The sequence below is a fragment of the Salarias fasciatus genome, chromosome 14, assembly GCF_902148845.1.
Source record: "Salarias fasciatus chromosome 14, fSalaFa1.1, whole genome shotgun sequence".
NCBI classification, from domain to species: Eukaryota; Metazoa; Chordata; class Actinopteri; order Blenniiformes; family Blenniidae; genus Salarias; species Salarias fasciatus.
This window is the reverse complement of record NC_043758.1, coordinates 17,450,732-17,470,788: the sequence shown is the minus strand read 5'-3', so window position 1 is coordinate 17,470,788 and position 20,057 is coordinate 17,450,732. Positions and strand designations below refer to the sequence as shown.

General features: G+C 41.8%; 1 protein-coding gene across 2 annotated transcripts; it reads right to left on the bottom strand.

The window, feature by feature from the left end:
- Positions 1-9,155: 9,155 nt before the first annotated feature.
- Positions 9,156-19,565, bottom strand: barx2 (BARX homeobox 2). Of its 2 annotated transcripts, none has more exons than XM_030109460.1 (4): positions 19,163-19,565; positions 13,823-14,138; positions 10,573-10,666; positions 9,156-9,505 (listed from the first exon to the last, which is right to left on the bottom strand). In XM_030109460.1, exons 1-4 carry the CDS (start codon positions 19,347-19,349, stop codon positions 9,224-9,226), a joined length of 879 nt encoding a protein of 292 aa, XP_029965320.1. In that variant the 5' UTR covers positions 19,350-19,565; the 3' UTR covers positions 9,156-9,223. The 2 variants fall into 2 exon arrangements, with proteins under 2 accessions (XP_029965320.1, XP_029965319.1); XM_030109459.1 differs by having other exon boundaries at positions 10,582-10,666; positions 19,163-19,438.
- Positions 19,566-20,057: the final 492 nt, after the last annotated feature.

The following is a 20,057-nucleotide window of genomic DNA, read 5'->3' as shown; positions in this document are numbered from 1 at the left end:
AAGGGGAACTGACTCATTTCAATGTGTCACACATAAAGGAGGTTTTGTCTGCAGCTGAGAAAGAATAGAAAGCTCAGAAAGTGGAGGTGCAAAGTCTTCATTTAGTGTGCTGTAATTTGTACACGCACACAAAAAAAGCAGACATTATGATTTCATGTCTTTTTGTGGACCACTTAAGTGCGAAAGTACACCTTGTAAAACAAATTGCATGTTACTTTTATTATTTGCAATGTTATGATTATTTATGCAGCTTCTTTCTCTCTCTCTTTCAGGCAATGTGCATGTACTGTATCATTTTCCAAAATGACCCTTATTTTAAAAGTTATTAAACCGTCTTAAGTGTGTGTAACTTCAGAGAAAAACTAATCATGTCAGCCCCTGTCAATGATTTCTAATTTACACCGGTTATTTACGACAATCATGAGTAATATGTGGTATATTCCCCTTCTGAATAACCCTCGGATGAGTCATGCATGAATCTGCCCAGCAAGTCGCTGCCTGCGCACGCCCTCTTCCATACGCGCAGACGCTTCAGTACAGCAGACGTTTAATGACAGCGGTGCAATTACCTCCACCGAAAAGAACCAATAATTAACATTTTAATGAAACGAAATCTTTTTTTTTTCCTTTTAAAATTCATTCATAAAACCACATCTGGGATTCAATAATAGCTACCTAGCTGAGGATGCCAAGTGTGAATGAGTGAGGGGGGCTCGGCCCCCCCGGCTGACCCCTGGCTGCTCCCTGACAGAGCCCCTCACTCACATGCTCTCCTGTCAGAGCGGTTGACAGAGGAGAAGCTAAACATGTTGAGAAAATAGAAGCTCCTCACAGCTTGCCAATCACCAATACCCATCCTGTTCCCTTTTTTTTTTTTTTTTTTCCCCCAAGTGGAAAAATCTGAGAAGACGACAGATTTCTTACCTGAGCTCATTACCTTCCTGCTGGCGCAGCACAACACAATTTAAGTGACACTAAGTCCTTTTGCAAACAAACACACACGTTTCTCTGTATAAGAAGGATGTAAGTGAGGGAAAAAAAAAAAACTGGAAAGTGGAAACTGTCAGCACAGGAAAGTATCTTAGAACAGATTTAAGTCTTATTTGAAGAAATGTTGACGAGGAGGAAGTTTTCTTTGCTCTGTCAGTGAGGGGAGAAAACATCGGGGTTTTTGTCTGGATGTGGATATAGAATATAGATAAGTCTCTCAGAGAAAGAAACTCTGAGAAACCAACTGCGTATACACACACACACACACACACACACACACACACACACATTTCCTTGGTTCATTTCATTTTATTTCAGTTGGGCACAGACCTATGAAATGAGCTTTCGACAAATACGTAATTGCTCAGTCATTCTGCCAATCTGTTGATCCCACATTACATAGCCAGCAGCGTTGCACTCTTTCTCTGACTCTCTGTGACATTTCCTTGGCTTTTGGAGCGACTTCTTTTATAAGCTGAAGTCTGGGTGTAAAATGCGGATTACAAGCGCACTGAGCTCAGTTTTTCATGCAGGCCTAAATGAAATGCATTAGAGGCAGCTTTTTATCAATAGGAAAAAACTCTTGAGTGAAAGGCGAGAGCGGATGAAGAGAGAAAATTCACTTTACCCCAGAGAAACCTACATGTGCGAGTTTAGTGGTAACGGTTAAAATATGGCTACAACATCTTGCGAGGAGAAAAACTCTTCCATAACATGCAGATATTGTTAGCTTTAAACACTCATTCCTCTCAACAAACACTCTGAGAGATTTGATTTGTTACCCTAAAGCAAAGCGAGAGACAGCCGCATAAAATCTCCTCTCTAATGAGAGTAAATTTCTCAAAGGCCAGACCAGGTCACAGCAGAGAGAAGGAGAAAAGGAAAGAAGAAAAAAAATAGAGCATGAGGCTTTGGCGGATTTCGTATGGATGACTCCTGTGCTCTCAGCTGTGCCTGAGAATGAGTTATGATCACAGTGAGAAACCCTGACAGTGTCTACCACCCACATGGCCCGGCTCTCACTTTGGCTCTTTCCATAGTTCTTTTTTTTTTTTTTTTTTTTTTGTTATTTTGGCTGGTTGCTTGTATTCTGTCCTGAAAATACATATTTGCCCAAAAAAATACAGTGAACCAAAGAAACGTCTGAACGCTGACAGCCAGGGCGGAAGCAACGGCTTCCAAATCTTCACCACAGTTTAAGTGAACGACGTCTTCAGAGATTCTTATTCATAGTGTTTTCATGTTGGTTGTTACAAAGTGTGGAATGTTTCAGCTTGGGGAGCTCATGGTTTCTACGTTTAACAACAGGCTCATATTATGGGAGAAATCTACTGAAGCTTTGAGAGCACGAAAACAGCAACAAACCTGAAATTGTATCAACACTCACGCAGAAGCTGATTTACTAACAGGAGAATCACAGATCAGGCCTGTGAACCAGACAGCACAGAATCCAGAGAGGATTTTATTCTGACAAAGTAATTTACAATGTTATTTAAAATGTCTTATAATGTCAACATTGTCTATGACTGCATCTTCTGTTGTGGTGTTTATTGAACTTTCAGCAGAAAGGTTGTTGGTTTTGTGGAAAGATGTCTTTCTTGCATTGGCTCGATAGTAAGAGTGTATTTTAGATACCTCAAGTGTTGTCCTCCTGCAAATCCTCAATCTTTTCTGAATCTCTCCTTTTCCCCTCATCATTGATTTTGAAAGAGATCATCTCTCACATTAACTTTTATTGAAATTGTTCAATTTATTTGCTCTGACGCTCCAAAATGTTGAATAACTTCCTCTGAAAATATTCTCGTAAAATCTTGTTCAGACTTTTAATCAGTATCATTTAACTAACTGTAGTTGTTGACCAATGGTGAAACCCTGGGTCATAAAGCTTAAATGTTTTTGGTGTTCAAATGAAAACTGTTGCATTAATATTTTTCCAAAATGAAACAAAATAAAATAAAAGTATCATGCATTATCCACCAAAATGATGTTTGGATGTCTTTGGATCTATTCCTGTTTCTGTCTTGCTGATACCAGAAGTGCAGTAATAGCCAAATAAATACTTTAATCTAAAGTTCTTCATCAATAACTTTGCAGTTCTTTGCCAGTTGATAGAGGCAATCCACAAATATGCTTACTGTGGGAAGAGGAGTGGATATGACAGCCTGGGCTACATGATGAATTTTAAGCTCATTATTCATTTTAAATGTCTCGTCTCTGGCAGTCTGGTAGGTTGAGAGCACACAGCTGTGGCTGGATGCTGTTGTTCTTGGACTGACCCTGTGATTCAGTCTGGGGTGCTGTGGATGTGTCCAGATGTTGCTGTTTCAACCTGTGCTGCTTGATGGCAGATGTGCAACCTTCCTGTGTAACCAAGCTCATGAATATGGAATCATCTGTGGTTTACCTGATATTTAAACATGTTGATTGGAGATTTTTGATTTCACGGTTCTCAACAGAGAACATGTTATTGTTTCAACTAAGGCCCTTTAGATCTTTTACATAGTCAATGTGAAACGCAAAAAAAAAAAAAAAAAAATCATCAACAGATGTGAACAAAGTAAGTATATATTCAATAACCAGGGAAGGAAAATTCACTTAAAATGGCGTAGAATCGGAGGCGTTTTCTCAGTAAAGCAAGATGGTTGCAAGGAGTCAAAGGCAGGAAGTGACATCCGGCAAGAAGTGACATCCAGCAGGAAGTGACATCCAGACCTCTACTTGTAGTGGAGGAAGTGAGCGGAGTCATGAAATCAGTCATGCAAATACTGCTGTTTTTAACACAATACATGGCCTGTTTTTATTTATTTTATTTTATTTTATTTTATTTTAAAATGGAAAAAATATTTCATAATACTTTTAGGGTGTTCATGATAATGTATCAGACAACAGACTTGCTTCCCACACTAATCCAAATGCTGGCAATCATGCTACAATAATGTTATCAAAACACTCCTGTCAGTGAGACCTTGTTTGTTACAGCATCTGTCTGTAGCAGCTCACACGATCTCCCCTTTCCCTCATCTACATAGGTTTGCTTTTTGAATCCATCAATAATCATGATACACGGTAAATAGTTCTTCTGCTGGACTAGATGGCCAATAACAGCAATGGCGATCTCCAACATGTGACTCCCAGTCTGTATTCTTCTGGAACTTCATGGAGAGTCACTCGGACTAGTAGTCCAATTCTGTCGTCTTTCCAAGAAAAGGTGTCTGTTCTCACTACTGTTAACACTTATTGTGTTTTGTTCTCTGGGTCTGTTTGCACCCACTAGTGGCCCTATTAATAATATATATACAGTCTTCATGTAAACTTACTTAATTTTCAAAGCAATGCCATGTAAATGCAAAACTTTTCTAAAACCTGATTCCTGAAAGCTCTGCCACCTTTTAACTTTAACAAACCCTTAAGAAAGAAACCCTTAAGACTCGATAACAAAAGAAAAATGGTGGTTGTTTCATGTAATCACAGTGCAAAAGCTTGCAAACACACTACTCTAATTCTTAATCCACACATATCTTGGCTGGAGTTGGAGGTTAAGTCGTAACTGACAGGGATCTTCGAGGAGGTCTGTGGGATTTCGGGGGAAGCCGCGGTGGTTTTGGACGTCGCAGAACACAGTAGCTCCTGGGTTACACTGACAGGTCTATTACCACCTATCTCCTCAGAGGACGGACACACACCCTTCAGCCAGTGATTATGATGTCCATAACAGGCACTTTAGTATCTTTGCAGCAAAAAGCAGGAGTACAGACACACATATATACACACGCTGAGGAGCTGATTTATGAAGTGGAGGGCCTGGAGGGAGGAGGCGGTACATTTTACCCCAGACATGTTGACCAGGGCATGAGCTATTGAGAAAAGATATGGAGGCGGCCAAGACTGTAATTAACAGACTAAATACATTAGAGTGAAAGATCCCACAGTACATCAAGAAAGGAAACACTGACAAATGATTTGGGCACTTAGTCCTGAACCATCAGTGTTGTGGGCGATTGTGTAAATGACGGAAGTGGTTCAGTGAAAACCTGACTCCTGAGTTCAAGACAACAACAACGCATGAAAGGTCCTTTGGATTATTTCCCAGTTTCAAATTTACAATTCAGTTGCTTTGTGTGTGAAAAGAAAAAAAATAAAACCGAAATATTAAGACATCGTCAAAACACCCAGAGGCGTTTGCTTTGTTTTCAAAAATATTTTTCAGTGTAGCTTTAAACTGTTAAACTTGAAACAGAAGAAGACTTTAAAGATACACACAGCAATGTGAATGAGAGACTCGCAAAATAAAGACATTAGCTTGATGAATTTTTGTGCAACAATAACGCTAAAGGCTTTCCTGGTCATGCAAATAAAGAACTGAATGCAAATTTCATATGAATTGGTGTCAACCGGTAAGACGCAGCTGCAAAGCTCAGGCCCTGTTTTCACAGCAAAGATTGCAAGGGAAAATGGAAAACTTGCTATGAACTTTTAATGTTTGTGTGACAACGTTGCTCGGAGCGACTGAAAATGCAACTATTTCGCGTTTGCACAACATGTCCGTGATTCTTCACATGTGAGAGGAGATGGACAGTGACAGTGGAGGCCACCAGAGTGTCAAAAGCAAATTACAATTATTTTACAGTGGCGATGATCCCTTTCTCTCTCACAACTGTATAGCAAGTCATTTTTGCCATTTCCCTTCACTGTCATTTAAGTATTGATTGGATTTGCTGGGCTCAGTGTGAACAGTTCAGACATTTCATTCAAGGGCATGAGGTGAAAAGTAAAGTGTTCAAGAGATCCAAGAAATCCAAAACCTGGAAAGAGTCACAACCAGAAAGACTACAAGACAGACGTGCATTCAGAACTAAAATATGAATGTGGGTCACAAACCATGAAAGAAAAATCAAAACCATGACTTGAGATGAAAAACAAGAAGCCGGACATGAGATGAGCAACAACCAGAACCACAGCGTGGCGAGATGACCTGCAACAAAGAACATGCACCATCATTTACGTCTGGTATTTTCAAAGCCATCAGCACTTTGCAGGAGAAGCCAGTTTTTCATTTAATCTGTTATTGCTCAATACATGAATTCACAACTGCTACAGTCAGCAAGGTCGTACATGAGGCGAATACTCTTCCACTTCCAGTGATGACTGCCTGTCCTCAACTGTTAAGAGCAGACAATGGGGAGCATTGTGCACGTCGTCGAAAGCATCCGCCTTTGTTGACCTAACTAAGCTGCACTGTTGCTCCTGCACTCAACGTTTAGAAATAACTTCCTCAGTCGTGACACAAAAGAAGGCGAAACACCTTGAGCTACGCCCACCCCCAGTGTCACATCGGCCCCTGCTAATTACCCGAGCATACGCTAAGCTGACAGGCGAGGGTGTGCGATGGATGTCTTAGTGGGGGGGGGGGGGGGGACAGGGGCCGCCTCGGGTTGACACCGCTCCACCACCGCTGACCTGCAGCTGAACTTGGACCTGTGAGAAAATAACAGGTTCCCCAATTAGGCCGCCAGTGTCTCACCGCAGGGCTTTTTGTGGAAGTCGTTCTTACCTCGCCACACAACAATTAGCCCAGAGGAGCCCGGCAGCTTGTGGAGACTTGCAGAGTGTGGTTTCACAGAGCCGCCCGCCTTACCTGCCTGCCTTACCTGCCTGCCAGCCGGGGCCTGTGAGAGCGCGGAAAAAGCTTTCCACTCATCCACTGCAGTTACAGCAGAAACGCTGTTCCTGAAATCAGTTTAATCTTAAATTAGCCAGCTGGTGAAGCTGAGTCATAATCAAAACACACACAAGCCCAGCAGGTTAAATAGTCACGTTTCATGGTTCAGTTGTTTAATAGGTTCTAAACAAATGACTATTGTTGGGATCAGTGACTCTTGACATGAATGCAAAAAGACAAAATCAAAACCAGGTGACTTTTTTCAGTTACGTTTCAGCAATAAGAATCAACATGACTTTCCAATTTTTTGTTTAAAAAATTACAAAACAGAATGTATATTAATTAGTGTATTAGGGTTACAAAAAATTCAGTTGATCTGCAATGTATTCAATGCAACTCTCAAAAAAATTTTACTTTTCCAAATTTGTTGTTCTTGGGCCTTCTTATTTTCATATGTGCATGTTCATATTTTTGTAGTTGTGCACATTGTTGGAATAACATTAAAGGAAATGGGCATACAAAGTAAAGATCTGATTTGAAATTACTTTTAGAATATGAAAAAAAAAAATCCACTCCATCAATGAGAAATCCAAGCAAGATAAAGAGAAGCTGAAAAGTACTGTGAAGAATAATGACGCGGAAATCAGCTCAACAGATCAAGTTACATTTTTCAAGAGGGATGTAATTATTATTCATTGTTCAGTACACTTCCAAGAAGTCTTCGGGCTTCTGCTTGTAAAAACTGAAGAAACATGCGGCGAGTGTTTACACAAGGCGTTAGAGCACAGTACACATTACTCAATGCTGCCCGGCGCTGTTTGCCTTAGAAATCATCCATGTCCGGAATCAGGCTCAGAAACATCTGACTGGCTCAGACACACGTAGCAGCCCTCAGGTGCACCGCAGGCCGCCTTGTTCCCCGCGCAGATAAAGATGATAAATGCCACAACAAGGAGTGCTTTAAATGTTTTGTTCTCTGGAAGGTGATTTATTGTGAACTTTGACTACGGTTAATACATCCTCAGAAGCTCCGTCGGTAATGGATCCGCCTGAACCTCGGCCTGCCAAGCTACTGTAGCGGCATGATTTAGACACGTTTAGCGTGACATGACAGTGCATTTAAGACGTCAGTTAAGAGCGACTTTATTTTGTTTATAGAATTTTAATGGAGGACTTTTTAAAACTTGCCTGTGGAAAAAAAAAAAAAAAAGCGCCATTGTGCAATCAAAGTTCAAGATTTACTGCAATCTCAGGTGAAAACAGAATTCCAAGCACACCACCATCTTAAATGTTAGCTGTTTTATTAAGTGCATTTAAATACATAAACACACACTTGTATATAGTAAAAATAACTTTACATAAACCTAAAAAAAAAAAACGGCAAACAAGCTTACCAAACACGCATTATTTACACCAGAAAAATACTGCATATTTCATATGAACAATAACAAAAAAAAAAAAAAACAATAAAAATAAATCTGTATAATTCAAAAAGTGACACTCTTTAAAATTACAAATCTTTGAGAGGACAGAGTGTGAAGTCATCGACAGGCAGTTGAAGACAGTGTTTTGTTAATGCAGGTCTAACATACCGATTGGGGCACTCATGCAAAGCCTGCAGGCTGAAAATGTCTTTGAGATTTTAAATGTTCAACATTTGCTGCATATCACTGGCACAGTCTGTGATTTATTCCCTCCACGACTGTCGACAGCTTAAGAGTCTTAATGCCCTCGTGGCTGAAAGTCATCCTGTCTCTCGTGAAAGAAGAAGAAGAAGAAAAAAAAAAAGATCAGGGGAGGCTGAAACGTTCTACACACAAACTAGTTTAATCCAATTTAAAACAGTGGCTGAAAATACTGTTTGACATATATATATTCAAAAGAGCATATATCTTATACATCTTTCTACAGTGTATGGCTTGGCAGAAATATTGAGCTTCAGTTTTGGAAAAAAAAAATAAAAATGCGACCTCTGTTGAACAAATAAGGAACATATTTGTGCCTCATTGTCGTAACACAGAGGTGTTCTTCTCTAAACTTTACATTCCCTATCTCTAAATATGGCACTTATGATCAGAAATGACTGTAAAAAATATATACTGCATTTATTGGTTTATCTGATCGACTCTTTAAAAGCTTTCCTCTGAGACCAACAAGGCACTGGAGCCAGTTCATAGGACAGTTTTTGGCAATGAAGTGATTGATCATAAAAAGATAAGCAGACACCAGAGTAAGGCAGTGTTTGATGTTTTCAGGAGGTTTCAGGACCGAGAGGTGTGCTCGACCTCCCACTGAAAAATAACTTGACCCCGGTGACGTGTGTCACTATGCTGTTATTAAGGCTTGCCTGCTTCTGACAGATGCTCAGTGTGTGTGTGGATGTTAGTTCTTTGTAAAAAAAGCAAAAAAGGTACAAGGCTACACTGGCTAAAGGCCGTACGCCACCGACGTGGATCCAGTCAAACGGCTAAAGCACATGGCTCTAAACACCACACAGGCTTTGTTTTTTACAGTGATCCTGAGGCACTATTCGTTTTCAGGTTTGAGATTAGTCTTTGGTTGGTTTGTTCTCGCTTAGCTGGCTGTGTGAGTTTCTGACACGAGGAGTGGCAGCTCTCGCTCCAGCTCCTCCGCCGGGGGGGTGCGAGCGTCTGAACTGAGGTCTCGAGGTCCCTGCGGAGACGCCTGCTGTCCGTCGGCGAGCGCCGCCGCTTCCTCGGCCACCCTCCTCATCCTCTCCTCCTCCTCCATCTTCATCCTCCGCTCTTCCGCCTCTATTTCCTCCGTGGTTGGAATGGAGTTCTTCTTGGGTCTCCCCTTGGGCTTAGTCGGGGCCTCATGACCTCCCTTGAGCACCTAGAATAACACACAGATAATCTTAGCGGAGTGCTGTGGTAATAAATGGCAGCAGGAGTCAAAGGCAAAGCTTTCTATTATAGTAATTAAGAGAAGACATATTGCTGCTGGCTGCACCTTGTGCACTCATTTGTCTTTAACGATTTCAAGTCGTTTTTGTTCTTTCAGTTGTTAACCCTTCCTGCATAAGTGTTTGCTCTCCGCGCTGTCATCATCAGTCACACACACTTTGCCTTTCCGCACCCTTTCTTCCTGCAGTATTACTCCACATTTGGCTCCTTCGCTACTATAGTCGCCAATATTTAACACTTAGCTGGCATTATGAGCAACAGCTGGTTAGCAGTAAATCAAAATCACACTTTTTGGTGGGATGGATTGATTAAACAAAACAACAAAGATTTTCCTATGATAATTGGAACAGTAATGAACTGTTCAGAAGTGCAGATAGAAAGGTTTATCTTTTAAGGTCGTGTTGATGCAGCAGCAACTCGTACATTAAAAAAGGGTTAGAAGCTGTCAGTTTTAATTTGAATTAAGCATTTGTGAAGAAGCATACTTGTGAAGACAGTCTCAAAGGTACAGAAAATTATGAAACATTTACAGTTGGGCGGATGTTTTAAAAGTGTTTCATTCAGCTCTGATTGAATCTGAAATCATTTGAAACCAAAGCCTGTGATCTCCCCAAAAAAAGTCTACCTGATCTCAGAAATGACTACTTTGCACATCCCTGTGATCATGCTTCAAATAGTGTTTTGTTTTTCTTTTAACTTTTGTTTCGCTTTCTTTCTTTGTGCACCAAAGCTCATAAACAGCTTTTGAACAGCAGCTTCAGAGATGCGATGTTGCGTCAGGTTACGTCCAGATTCCACTGCTGTCACTCGCCTGCTCCACTCTATCTCTCTGAAACCGCAAATGTGGACATTTTCCATTTTTTTCTTGTCCCCCGGCACCAATGAAAGATGAAGAACTCTTATCAGGTCCTCATGAGCTCATTCATTCAGTCCTGCTTGTCTCAGCAAATGTCAGAGAAATTTGAGGAAAAGAAAGTTCTTGCATGTTGTCCTTACATCACTCACCATTTTCTTCCACTTCATGCGCCTGTTTTGGTACCATGTCTTCACCTGAAGCTGCGTGAGGCCGAGGGACTGCGCCAGGTCTAACCTGTGGAATCACAGACAACACGTTAGTTAAGCAGAGTTAACTTTATCGACCAGTTCTGGTTGTACAGGGGCATTTCAAATAAAGCAATATCATTGAAACGTTTCTCTTCTTTTTTCTACACTAACATATAGCCTACTGACATTTTTCAAATGTTTTTGAGATTATAATTGGAATTATGAGTTCTAGTTTAAAAAAAAAAAAAAAAAATAGAAGGACCATCTGATCTAATTCCTCTCTCAGTCTGATATAGTCTGATAATGTGAGATGCTCTATTTTTGATTTCCATGATTTAGAAGTTAAACGAATGTAACACAAGAAAGCTGAAAATATTTCAAGTAATTCTAAATGATCTCTATTTGAATTGAGTTATTGGAAAAACTAACTTCTCCATGGTTTCCTGTACGCCGCACAAACTGTTCACAACCATCAGCTGCTTCACATCGTGGCAGAATTTTCTTCGTGTGGCTGAAAATGAAGAAACATGGCACCTTGTTGCACTACTTCTATCTTTACTCTTGAATCAAAAACCTCATGTCAACTACATGTTGAAGTAACTCCAATTTGCAGCACACGTCTGACCTTCAGACACCCTTCGCCTGTCACTTCAGACATGATTTCCTGGTGGGTTTGGTGTGACATTGTGCACCTGCAGCTAAAGGAAACCGTGTTCGAGACATGTGTCCAGTCTCTGTAATCCAGTAACAGTGCTTGTAGCTGAACGATTGGCCTGCTGAAAAAAAAAGAAAACTCTGAATGCATCCACCACATGTGGAGATCCATGACTAATAGGACTACTGGTCGGTGTGTAACGCGAAACCTCAGGAAGGGACAGATAAAATGAACAAGGAAGGAAAAGAGTGCTTATCGGGTTTTTTTTTTTTTCTTTCTTAAGCATGATTTCCTATTCCCTGTTCTCCCCAAGATCCTTACCAGCCAGACGCAGGATTTTACATGTCCACCACCCCCCGGAGGGGAGGGAGCTGACTTTTATTTGATGGTGGAAGTACAAGGCCAGATTTGAGAAACCGAGTGAGGAAAATCTAAAAAGCAGAACAACCCAAAGTCCCAGAGATTTGCTGGGAGCCTTGAACATTAGGGTTTGTGTGTGTGTGTGTGTGTGTGTGTGTGTGTGTGTGTGTGTGTGTCTCAGTGTAATCAAGCTGTCATACTTCACTGCCATACATGCACTTGTCTATAGGTGAGCAACTGGAGGCAAGACGGAGTAATTGCAGAAAAGAAAAACACCCTCATTATTTATGGTCATTAATTTTCAATGGAGAAGAAAAGAAAAAAAACACACTTTCAGGGGAAGAAACAGTGTCTGAGTTCCTCTGGAGCTCTGCCATGTCGTTCCTCTCTCTCACTTCTAGCTTGGGTGGAACTGAATAGTTTTTAATGAAGATGATTAGGATGATGACGATGATGTGGAGGAGGATGATGATGAGGATGATGATGATGGTGATGGCAGCGATTAGTGTTATTGCAACCGGAAACAGTATAAAATTACAATGGTTCTGTGATATAAATAAGATTTTTTTTTTTAAGGGATATTTTTAGTTTTCATTCCTCTCAAATAAAGCTTCTATTCAAGACCGCAAAGGTTCCGTGCCAAGAAAAGGAAGAGAGAAATTAAGTTATCTTCAGATCACAACAGACCTGCGTGAAGAGCGTGCCACACCTTTGATGTGGGATTTTAAAAGGGGATTTTTTTTCCCTCTTGATGTTTTTCCACCGGCTGGGTATTTAATTAATTTTCAGCGCAGTGTTACAATGGTGTATTTTGACAGGGCCCAGTGTTTTGGCGTACGGGTGGTTGGTTTTGATCGCTGAGTTGTGCTCAGCCTCGGGGCTCCTGCTTAAAGATGAGGCATGGCGTCTCTCCAATGGCTCCGGCTGAGCCAAGGCGTGATATATTTAATAATGCATCGTGGGAGTTTTCCCTACAGATACAACGTAAGTGGAATGACAAATAAATCTGGTTTATTCTGAATGTGGTCATGTTTAGGGGTTCTTTTTTCTTTATTTTTCCAGGTTGAATGTGGTAAACAACCACACTGTAAACAGGATTTAATGTTTTGTGACATCTGTTTGGAAAGAGCAGCACATAGTATTTTAATCCAGTTTTGTTACCACTGATTCACTCTCTGTATTTGCATTTTGAAAACAATCCAGGGTGAGATGTGCAAAGCAGAGGTTCATCAGCATCTGAACGTCCCGGTACGCATGTGAAGGAGAGCCTTTTACGACATGCATGGTTCAATACCAGTCAGGATTCTGATGGAAAAGTAGCCTGAAGGCCAAATGTACAAAATGAGTTCTGCAATAAAACTGGAAAAAAACGGTGTAAGCTGGTGTCAGGTCCCAAAAATGAACCCAAAAATGAATTGTAAGACAACTTATAGATTACTTCATCTTATTGTAGAGAGCTAAACGTGCTTTATATACACCTGCACATGTGTGAAATGATTGGCAGTAAATCAGTGTAATACATTTGCGTTTGCTTGTGTTGGCCACTGTCCCTGTTTTCCCTGAATGAGGCAGTGTTTCTTTGTTGGGGCTTTTTTTTTTTTCCCTCTCTCGCTGTTGGAGAGTTCAGGGTTAAACTGTTACTCTTGCCTGAACTAGAATGTTGAGGTAATGCTCTGGCTGAGACAAATTCACATTACATGAGACATTCCCCACAGGATAAATCAAAAAATTATGATGTTAGGTTAACCGCCGCTTGATAATTGCATCGGTGGCTCGGTGGGAGCGCCTGTGTGTACATGCAGGCTGTGTGTTCTTCACAGTGTGCCCTGTGCCTGTCAGGCAGGCTGTCAAAATGCTACAACCCAGTGACAAATAAACAACTTTAATGTCTGGTACACGTTGATGGAGTATTAATCAGTGACCCCAATCAGTGATCAGTGATTCGTGTTCTTTTACTCGTCTCACTGATCTCATTCATCATTTTTCAGACGTACTTTTATGCTTCCTGAGTGTTTCAATGCATTTACCATTTATTTGAGGGTCATTCTGGGGGTCAGGGAGATGCCCTTTCCCAACATGATGGATTATTTATTTTTTTTTTTTTCATTTTTGATGATTCATGATTTTGATGATTCATTTTGGTTCTGAGAGTGGGCGTGGCTTATTCCTGCTCCGGGCTACACCGACCTGTCAGGAGTGGACAGGTATTTCTGCTTCTGGAACTTCTTCTCCAGGCCCATGAGCTGCAGCTCGGTGAAGATGGTGCGGCTGCGGCGCGGCTTCTTCAGGCGGGGCGTGCTGCGCTCCGTCTCCGACTCGCTGCTGATGCTGAGCGGCGTCTGGCTGGGCGAGGCCTCGGAGCCCCGCGGGTGCTGCGGGGAAAGCAGGGGCAGGTGGGAGTGGGCCGCGCCCGGGGAGGACGGCTGCGGGAGGTGGGGGGTCAGGTTGGGCGGCTGCCTGGTGATCACCGAGAGGAGCGGGTAGGCACGGAGTGACGAGGAGCCTGGGAGAGCCAGAGACAGCACAGTCATGTCAGAGGCACGGAAAAGTCCATTAAACTCTGGTGATTAAATTTGATGTCCTTCTGAATCACTTCGGGTTTTTAGTGAGCTCTCATGAACCCCTCAGTCACCTGGTATCGACGGACTGTAATTGCTCGATCAGGGTTCATTTTTAATTGACCGGCACTTGCTGTGAAAAGTGTTTTGGTTTTGACCTCCTGTATGTAGAGGGCGGTGATCCTGGTGACGCAGGCTGTGTTTTACACTGGTCCTCTGAACCCTTCGAATGAATGATTATTTTTCAGAAGATGCTCAGTACGAACAGGCTTCCTCACATAAAACCATCATATGGACACACTGAACCACACAGCACACACACACACACACACACACACACACACACACACACACACACACACACACCTATAATGAACTGTAATAAAGTGTAACACTATCAAATAATAAACTTTTTTCCCTTGCAAGTCCTCACGCTCTCGCATGAGAACACACACACACACACACACACACACACACACACACACACACACACACACATTTTTGCCCTTTATTAATGCAGGCAGGAGCAGACGCCAGAATCAATAAAAAGCACCACTTGTCTGGAGCCTAAGCAGGAGGGATGGAGACCTAGAGGTTGGTGGAGAGGATGCAGTGGGTCAACCCAAAGAGAGCAAAACCATTTAACTCAAAAAAATTAAATCCTCATTGCTTAGAAGAAAAAAAAAAGTCAAATCTGTAAACCAAAATTTACAAGCACAGCGTAATACATGAGCTGATAAGGAGCAGCGGAGGGGACATGAGAGGAGGATTATAGGAGCAGGAGAGGAAGATATAGAGGCAGATAAAAGGTTGAAATGGAGCAGAGAAAATAGGAGGCTGTCACAGACTGAAGCACACAGGCATGTGTGTTCTAAGTGTTCTGTGGTAGATCACGCTGTTAATCTCCACATCAATGAACAGACGACCTACACACACACACACACACACACACACGCAGACACAAGAAGATGGGGCATGCCTACATTTTTAATCTTTCATTACATTCAAGTATGAACAGAGAATCCTATACATATAAACTGTGCACAAATCCAATATAAACCCTATTATTAATGGCAAGTCAGGCATGAGGAACACAAGTGCTTCATTCAAGTGCAGATGCAGGTAGCCCCAGTTGTTCTGCTCACGTGTATTCACGCACGCACGCACACAAACACACGCACACACCAGACACTGCCTTGGGCATCATGACATCATTGTAAGGCGCTGAGGTCACCACTAATCCTCCAATGTTAAATTGTGGGTATTGCAACAAGTCTAGACAAGAAGTCCACTTTCCTCTGGATGTATGCTGACTCCTCCTTTATGCCTTTTCCCATTCATATAGATTTTTTTGTTCCGTGTATATATAGCCAATCAGCTTTAATCCTCTTCATAAATCACCCGCTTTCTTGTTTCTACCTCCTCGTGGCATCGTTTGACATCAACTGCGATTGGGCAGTGATTTGTGGCATGATTCAAAAGTGAAGGGACGCTGTCACTCAAAAAAAAAAAAAAAAAACAACACGCCTCAGTTTGTCTTCGCAACTGTCATAATATCTCCTGTCAGCAAAGAGCTTGAATGTGTCTCCGGACCGCCACCAACCCTCCCCCCCCTCCGTCACCCCAGAGGGAAGGAAAGAAAGCGCGAGAGAGAGAAAGCAAAGAGGGAAATGTCAGCCCTCGTAGTGACTTTCCACTGACAGCGAAGCCATCTCTCTGACATGCTGTTGACAAGTGCCAGTGTCCTGTCAATAGTCTACAAATAAACTGTTTGAGTAGCTGCAAGAGCGCAACTCGGCCCCGTGCAAAAGCGCACTGATACTCTTGATAATCACGGCTGGAATGCGGGCACCGGCACAAGTGCTTATAGTAACCATTACAGAAGGCATACCCGCTAAGAATAGATCAAGAAGAACAGTTTGTTAAACATTCCTCCTAATACTGACCGTTTTTCCCCGTCGATGACCTGCTGGTCATGACATAATCCTCATCAATCGGCCTACTCTTCCTCTATGAATTTCTTCCAAGGAAGAAGAGGATGCTATTTTTACAACTGAGAAATTCCATCAGTGCCAAAACTTCTCCCGCATCCATTTGCCTCCATGATAACATCTATGATCTTGCTATTTTTGTTGTTCAACGGTGAGCTGGAATGGGTGATTTATTGCTCGGCTATGACAACATGGCTTTTGTTGCGTTTTGCATATAAATCTACTGACAGCTCCTAATTAAGTGTTTTTCCTTTGAACGCATGTAAACAGTGTGAGGGGAACAGGCACTGCAGGTTTGCTTTATCTTTTTTGATATTTACTAGTCCGTCTAATTGCTTTGACATTTCAGGCAGAATTCTTCCATTTCAGAGGAAGACAAATAATATAAATTGAAGAACATTAAGGCATTTTGTCAAGTGTAGCTGTCGTCTAGTTTTTCCTGGGCGAACGTCTTCAATTCAATGAGCTTGTCTTGCAAAAATGTTAAAAATGTTAACTGTTTAACCTGAAACCAGATCCATATAGGTGACAGCGGAAATGATCCTGCAGCTCAAATTGCTTTTAGAACTGATCTGTGACTTTTGTGTTTCAGAGGGGGAAAAAAATCTGAGTGGGGAGAGCAGGTAGATGACAGGCTGTCAAACACTATCCTGATCTGACGATGGAAGAGGTGTGCACATATTGTCTTACGTAGATTTGTGTGCGTACCTGACGTGTGTGTAATCAGCCTTCTTAAGATGCCTTTGTTCCTATTAAAACACTTTCTTGTTGTTGGCAGATAAGGCTTTAAGATGCATTAAAAACCCCGTTGCTCACTTGGATTTCCACTGTAAGCCCTGAACCAGTTCAGGACCCGTATGCAGCAGCCCTCAGGCTTCACACACTCCCGCTTTTGTGTGTGTGTGTGTGTGTGTGTGTGTGTGTGTGTGTGTGTGTGTTAGTTATATTTTTCATTACACTGTCAGGTGAGATTACGCCACAGTTGATCTTAATCGCTCTCACCTCCTCCAGAAAACCCCACTAAAAGCCCTGCCCTGGGTCCCGCTGAGAGACGGGATGCCAAATGAAATATTGTAACCTGCCATTACATCGCTCACTGTTCTGCACCGGGTCAAGGCTCACGGTGCCTGATCCCCCTGCAACTGACAGGGAATTAACTCCAAGGGTATTAGTCACTTTCACTACACCAAATGATGGTTTGTGTTTCACCTAACTGGCTGTTAAGCAATCACAAGAACAGTACACTCATTCAGAAAATACTACAGAATAAATATTACCAGAAGATCATTCAGCTGAGGTTTATGAGTGGCAAACAAATCACTGGATATCAAGTCCACGGGGGTCACATTGTTTCCAACACTGTCTTCCAGCGGCCTCCTCTGGCAGGACGGGGCCATAACATCACTTTTCTGGAGCAGAATGAAGAAGTCAGCTTTCAGTGTTCAGGGGCCACGCCGGGGCCAACTCCCTGTCTTTAAGCTCGCGAGCTTCTATATCAAGCACTAAAAGCCATTGATGTTGGGGAATATACTGTGTCTCACACCCCCGCTGCTACAAATAAGTGGTGGGCACAGTGTTCTGATATGCAGGGCGGGTTACTCTATCCGCCCAAACAGAGGGGTGCCAAAGCCCAGTCATAGTGCCTTCTAGCACACACCAAGCCATTGCAGGGAGATGAGGGAATTGCTCCCCTCCCTATTTTTATCCACCCATCGCTGTCATCATCAGATCGCAGTGGCTATTATTTCGGACTTTAGGGCAATTATCCTAATGGTTACTGGTGCGCATTGACCTCTGGGTTGTTCAGACTGGTCCGAAATTACAATGAAGAGTCCATCAAGTGGTTTTGATTTAGGGGAAACTTCTCAGAGGACTGTCAATTACCTGTGGTACATTTAGCAGTGTACATCCAAACTACATCCACACGTGTAATCTATATCTATCTATCTGTCTATCTATCTATCTATCTATCTATCTATCTATCTATCTATCTATCTATCTATCTATCTATCTATCTATCTATCTATCTATCTCTGAAACGAGCAACAGGCAAACTTGAGCGTACAATAAATACAAAAAATAAATTATTAAAAATCAGCTGAGAAAATGTTTTCTATTTTTTGGGGAGGTTGAATTTGCAATTTAAAAAAAATATATATATCTGTAATGTTTATTAATACCACACTCACCACTCTTAAAACATACGCACTTAAACCATTCATTCAAACCTGCTTTGGTCTGCTGTCATGTCCCACAGACTAATCATTTTCCGAGGCCTTAGGTGCGGAAGATACCCGCAGAGATCCGCAGCTTACAACATCGTACCCACCGTGTCCTGAGGTGAGATTTTCCTTGATATTTCTTATCTGCCCTGCTCGTTCACCGTTGACTTTTGCGCCACACCAATTCATCAGTTCAGTCATTTATCTTCTACAAAAGTCCTGACGCGCTGACTCCACGGGGTTTGTTCCTCATTCTCAGTTAGTCTGCTACATTACAATGTGAAATACAGAATAAAAATGATATTTTTTTGGTGTCATAACGTGACATAGACACTGTTTATTCAATTTTCTTTTTAAATAACTCAAACAATTACAGGAATACACTCACGGAACAACAAATTGGATAGATTGCGCGTGTAATATTCACGGATATCAACACTTTCTGGAGCAGTTATACATGAAGAGCGATCATTAAAAAAATCATGTACACTAATTAATTTTGTGCAATACACCAATTAAAACAACGCACTTTATTGAAGACTTTCAAATTTATTGCGCTTATATTTTCTCTCTTAAAGCAATATATTTTCAGACATGCAATTAATAATGGAACACTACTTATAAATACGGCAATATATCAATGTGTAAAACAAAGAGAATAAATGAATAACGCAGCTTTGATTACACTTTCTTCTTCTTTCATGTTCATAATAGTGTATGTTCCGAACTGAAAGGAAATAAAGAGAAGCGTCTTACCCGTACAGGAGTGAAGAGGCTTTGGTCTCACAATGAGCGAAGGGCACACCGAGTAGAGAGAGAGCTTCTCGAAATAATCACAAGTCTCCTTGGAGAGGATCTCGTCAATCATGAAAGTCTTGTAGCGCCTCCTGGCAGCCTTCAGCTGCCCCGAGGAAGAGAGCCTCAGCTCGGCTTGACAGTGCATGATGTGTCCCTGTGCGCCGTGCGCCAAACCCTCTCTCTCCACTGCGCGTCTCGTCGCTGATGTCTGAGCTTATGCAGGTTGAACCGTCTGGGGAGGCGACTGCTGAAGTTCATGCGTTTCAATAAGTCATTGTTTATCTTTTAAAATGCAGTTCGGCTCTCCCTGAAGTGTCGTGGTGAGGATCAGCAGCCTCCGACATGAGCTGCGCACAGCTCCACAGTGGGAAGAGAAGTGACTGAAGGTCTGGGCGCACACCCACTGCTATATAAACCATCCCTCACATCACATCCACTGCGCTCTCTGTCGCTCTCTCTTTCTCTCTCTCCTTCTTTCTTTCTTACAAATGCACACCAATGTTGTCACGGACAATGCCAAACACACTCCAAAACTCCATAGAACTTTTCTTAACTTTGCGCATTGCTTAAATAATCAATTTACTAAGTTATAATAACTAGCCTTATTATATTAACACTCTTAAACGCATGTTGAAACTTGTACTCAAAGTTACTTTTGTTACAAACTTTAGGGAGTTCTTTGTTTCAGACGTTTCGGGGAATTAGTTAATATATTTTATTATGAACGTGCTTTTTTATTGGGGGGTCTTGTAAACGCAGCTTATGGACAGACAATAGGGAATTAATTTCATTACTTTTAAAATTACTTTGTGAAAGCTACAATAGAAACAGCAAATTAGGTTGTGAGAAACAG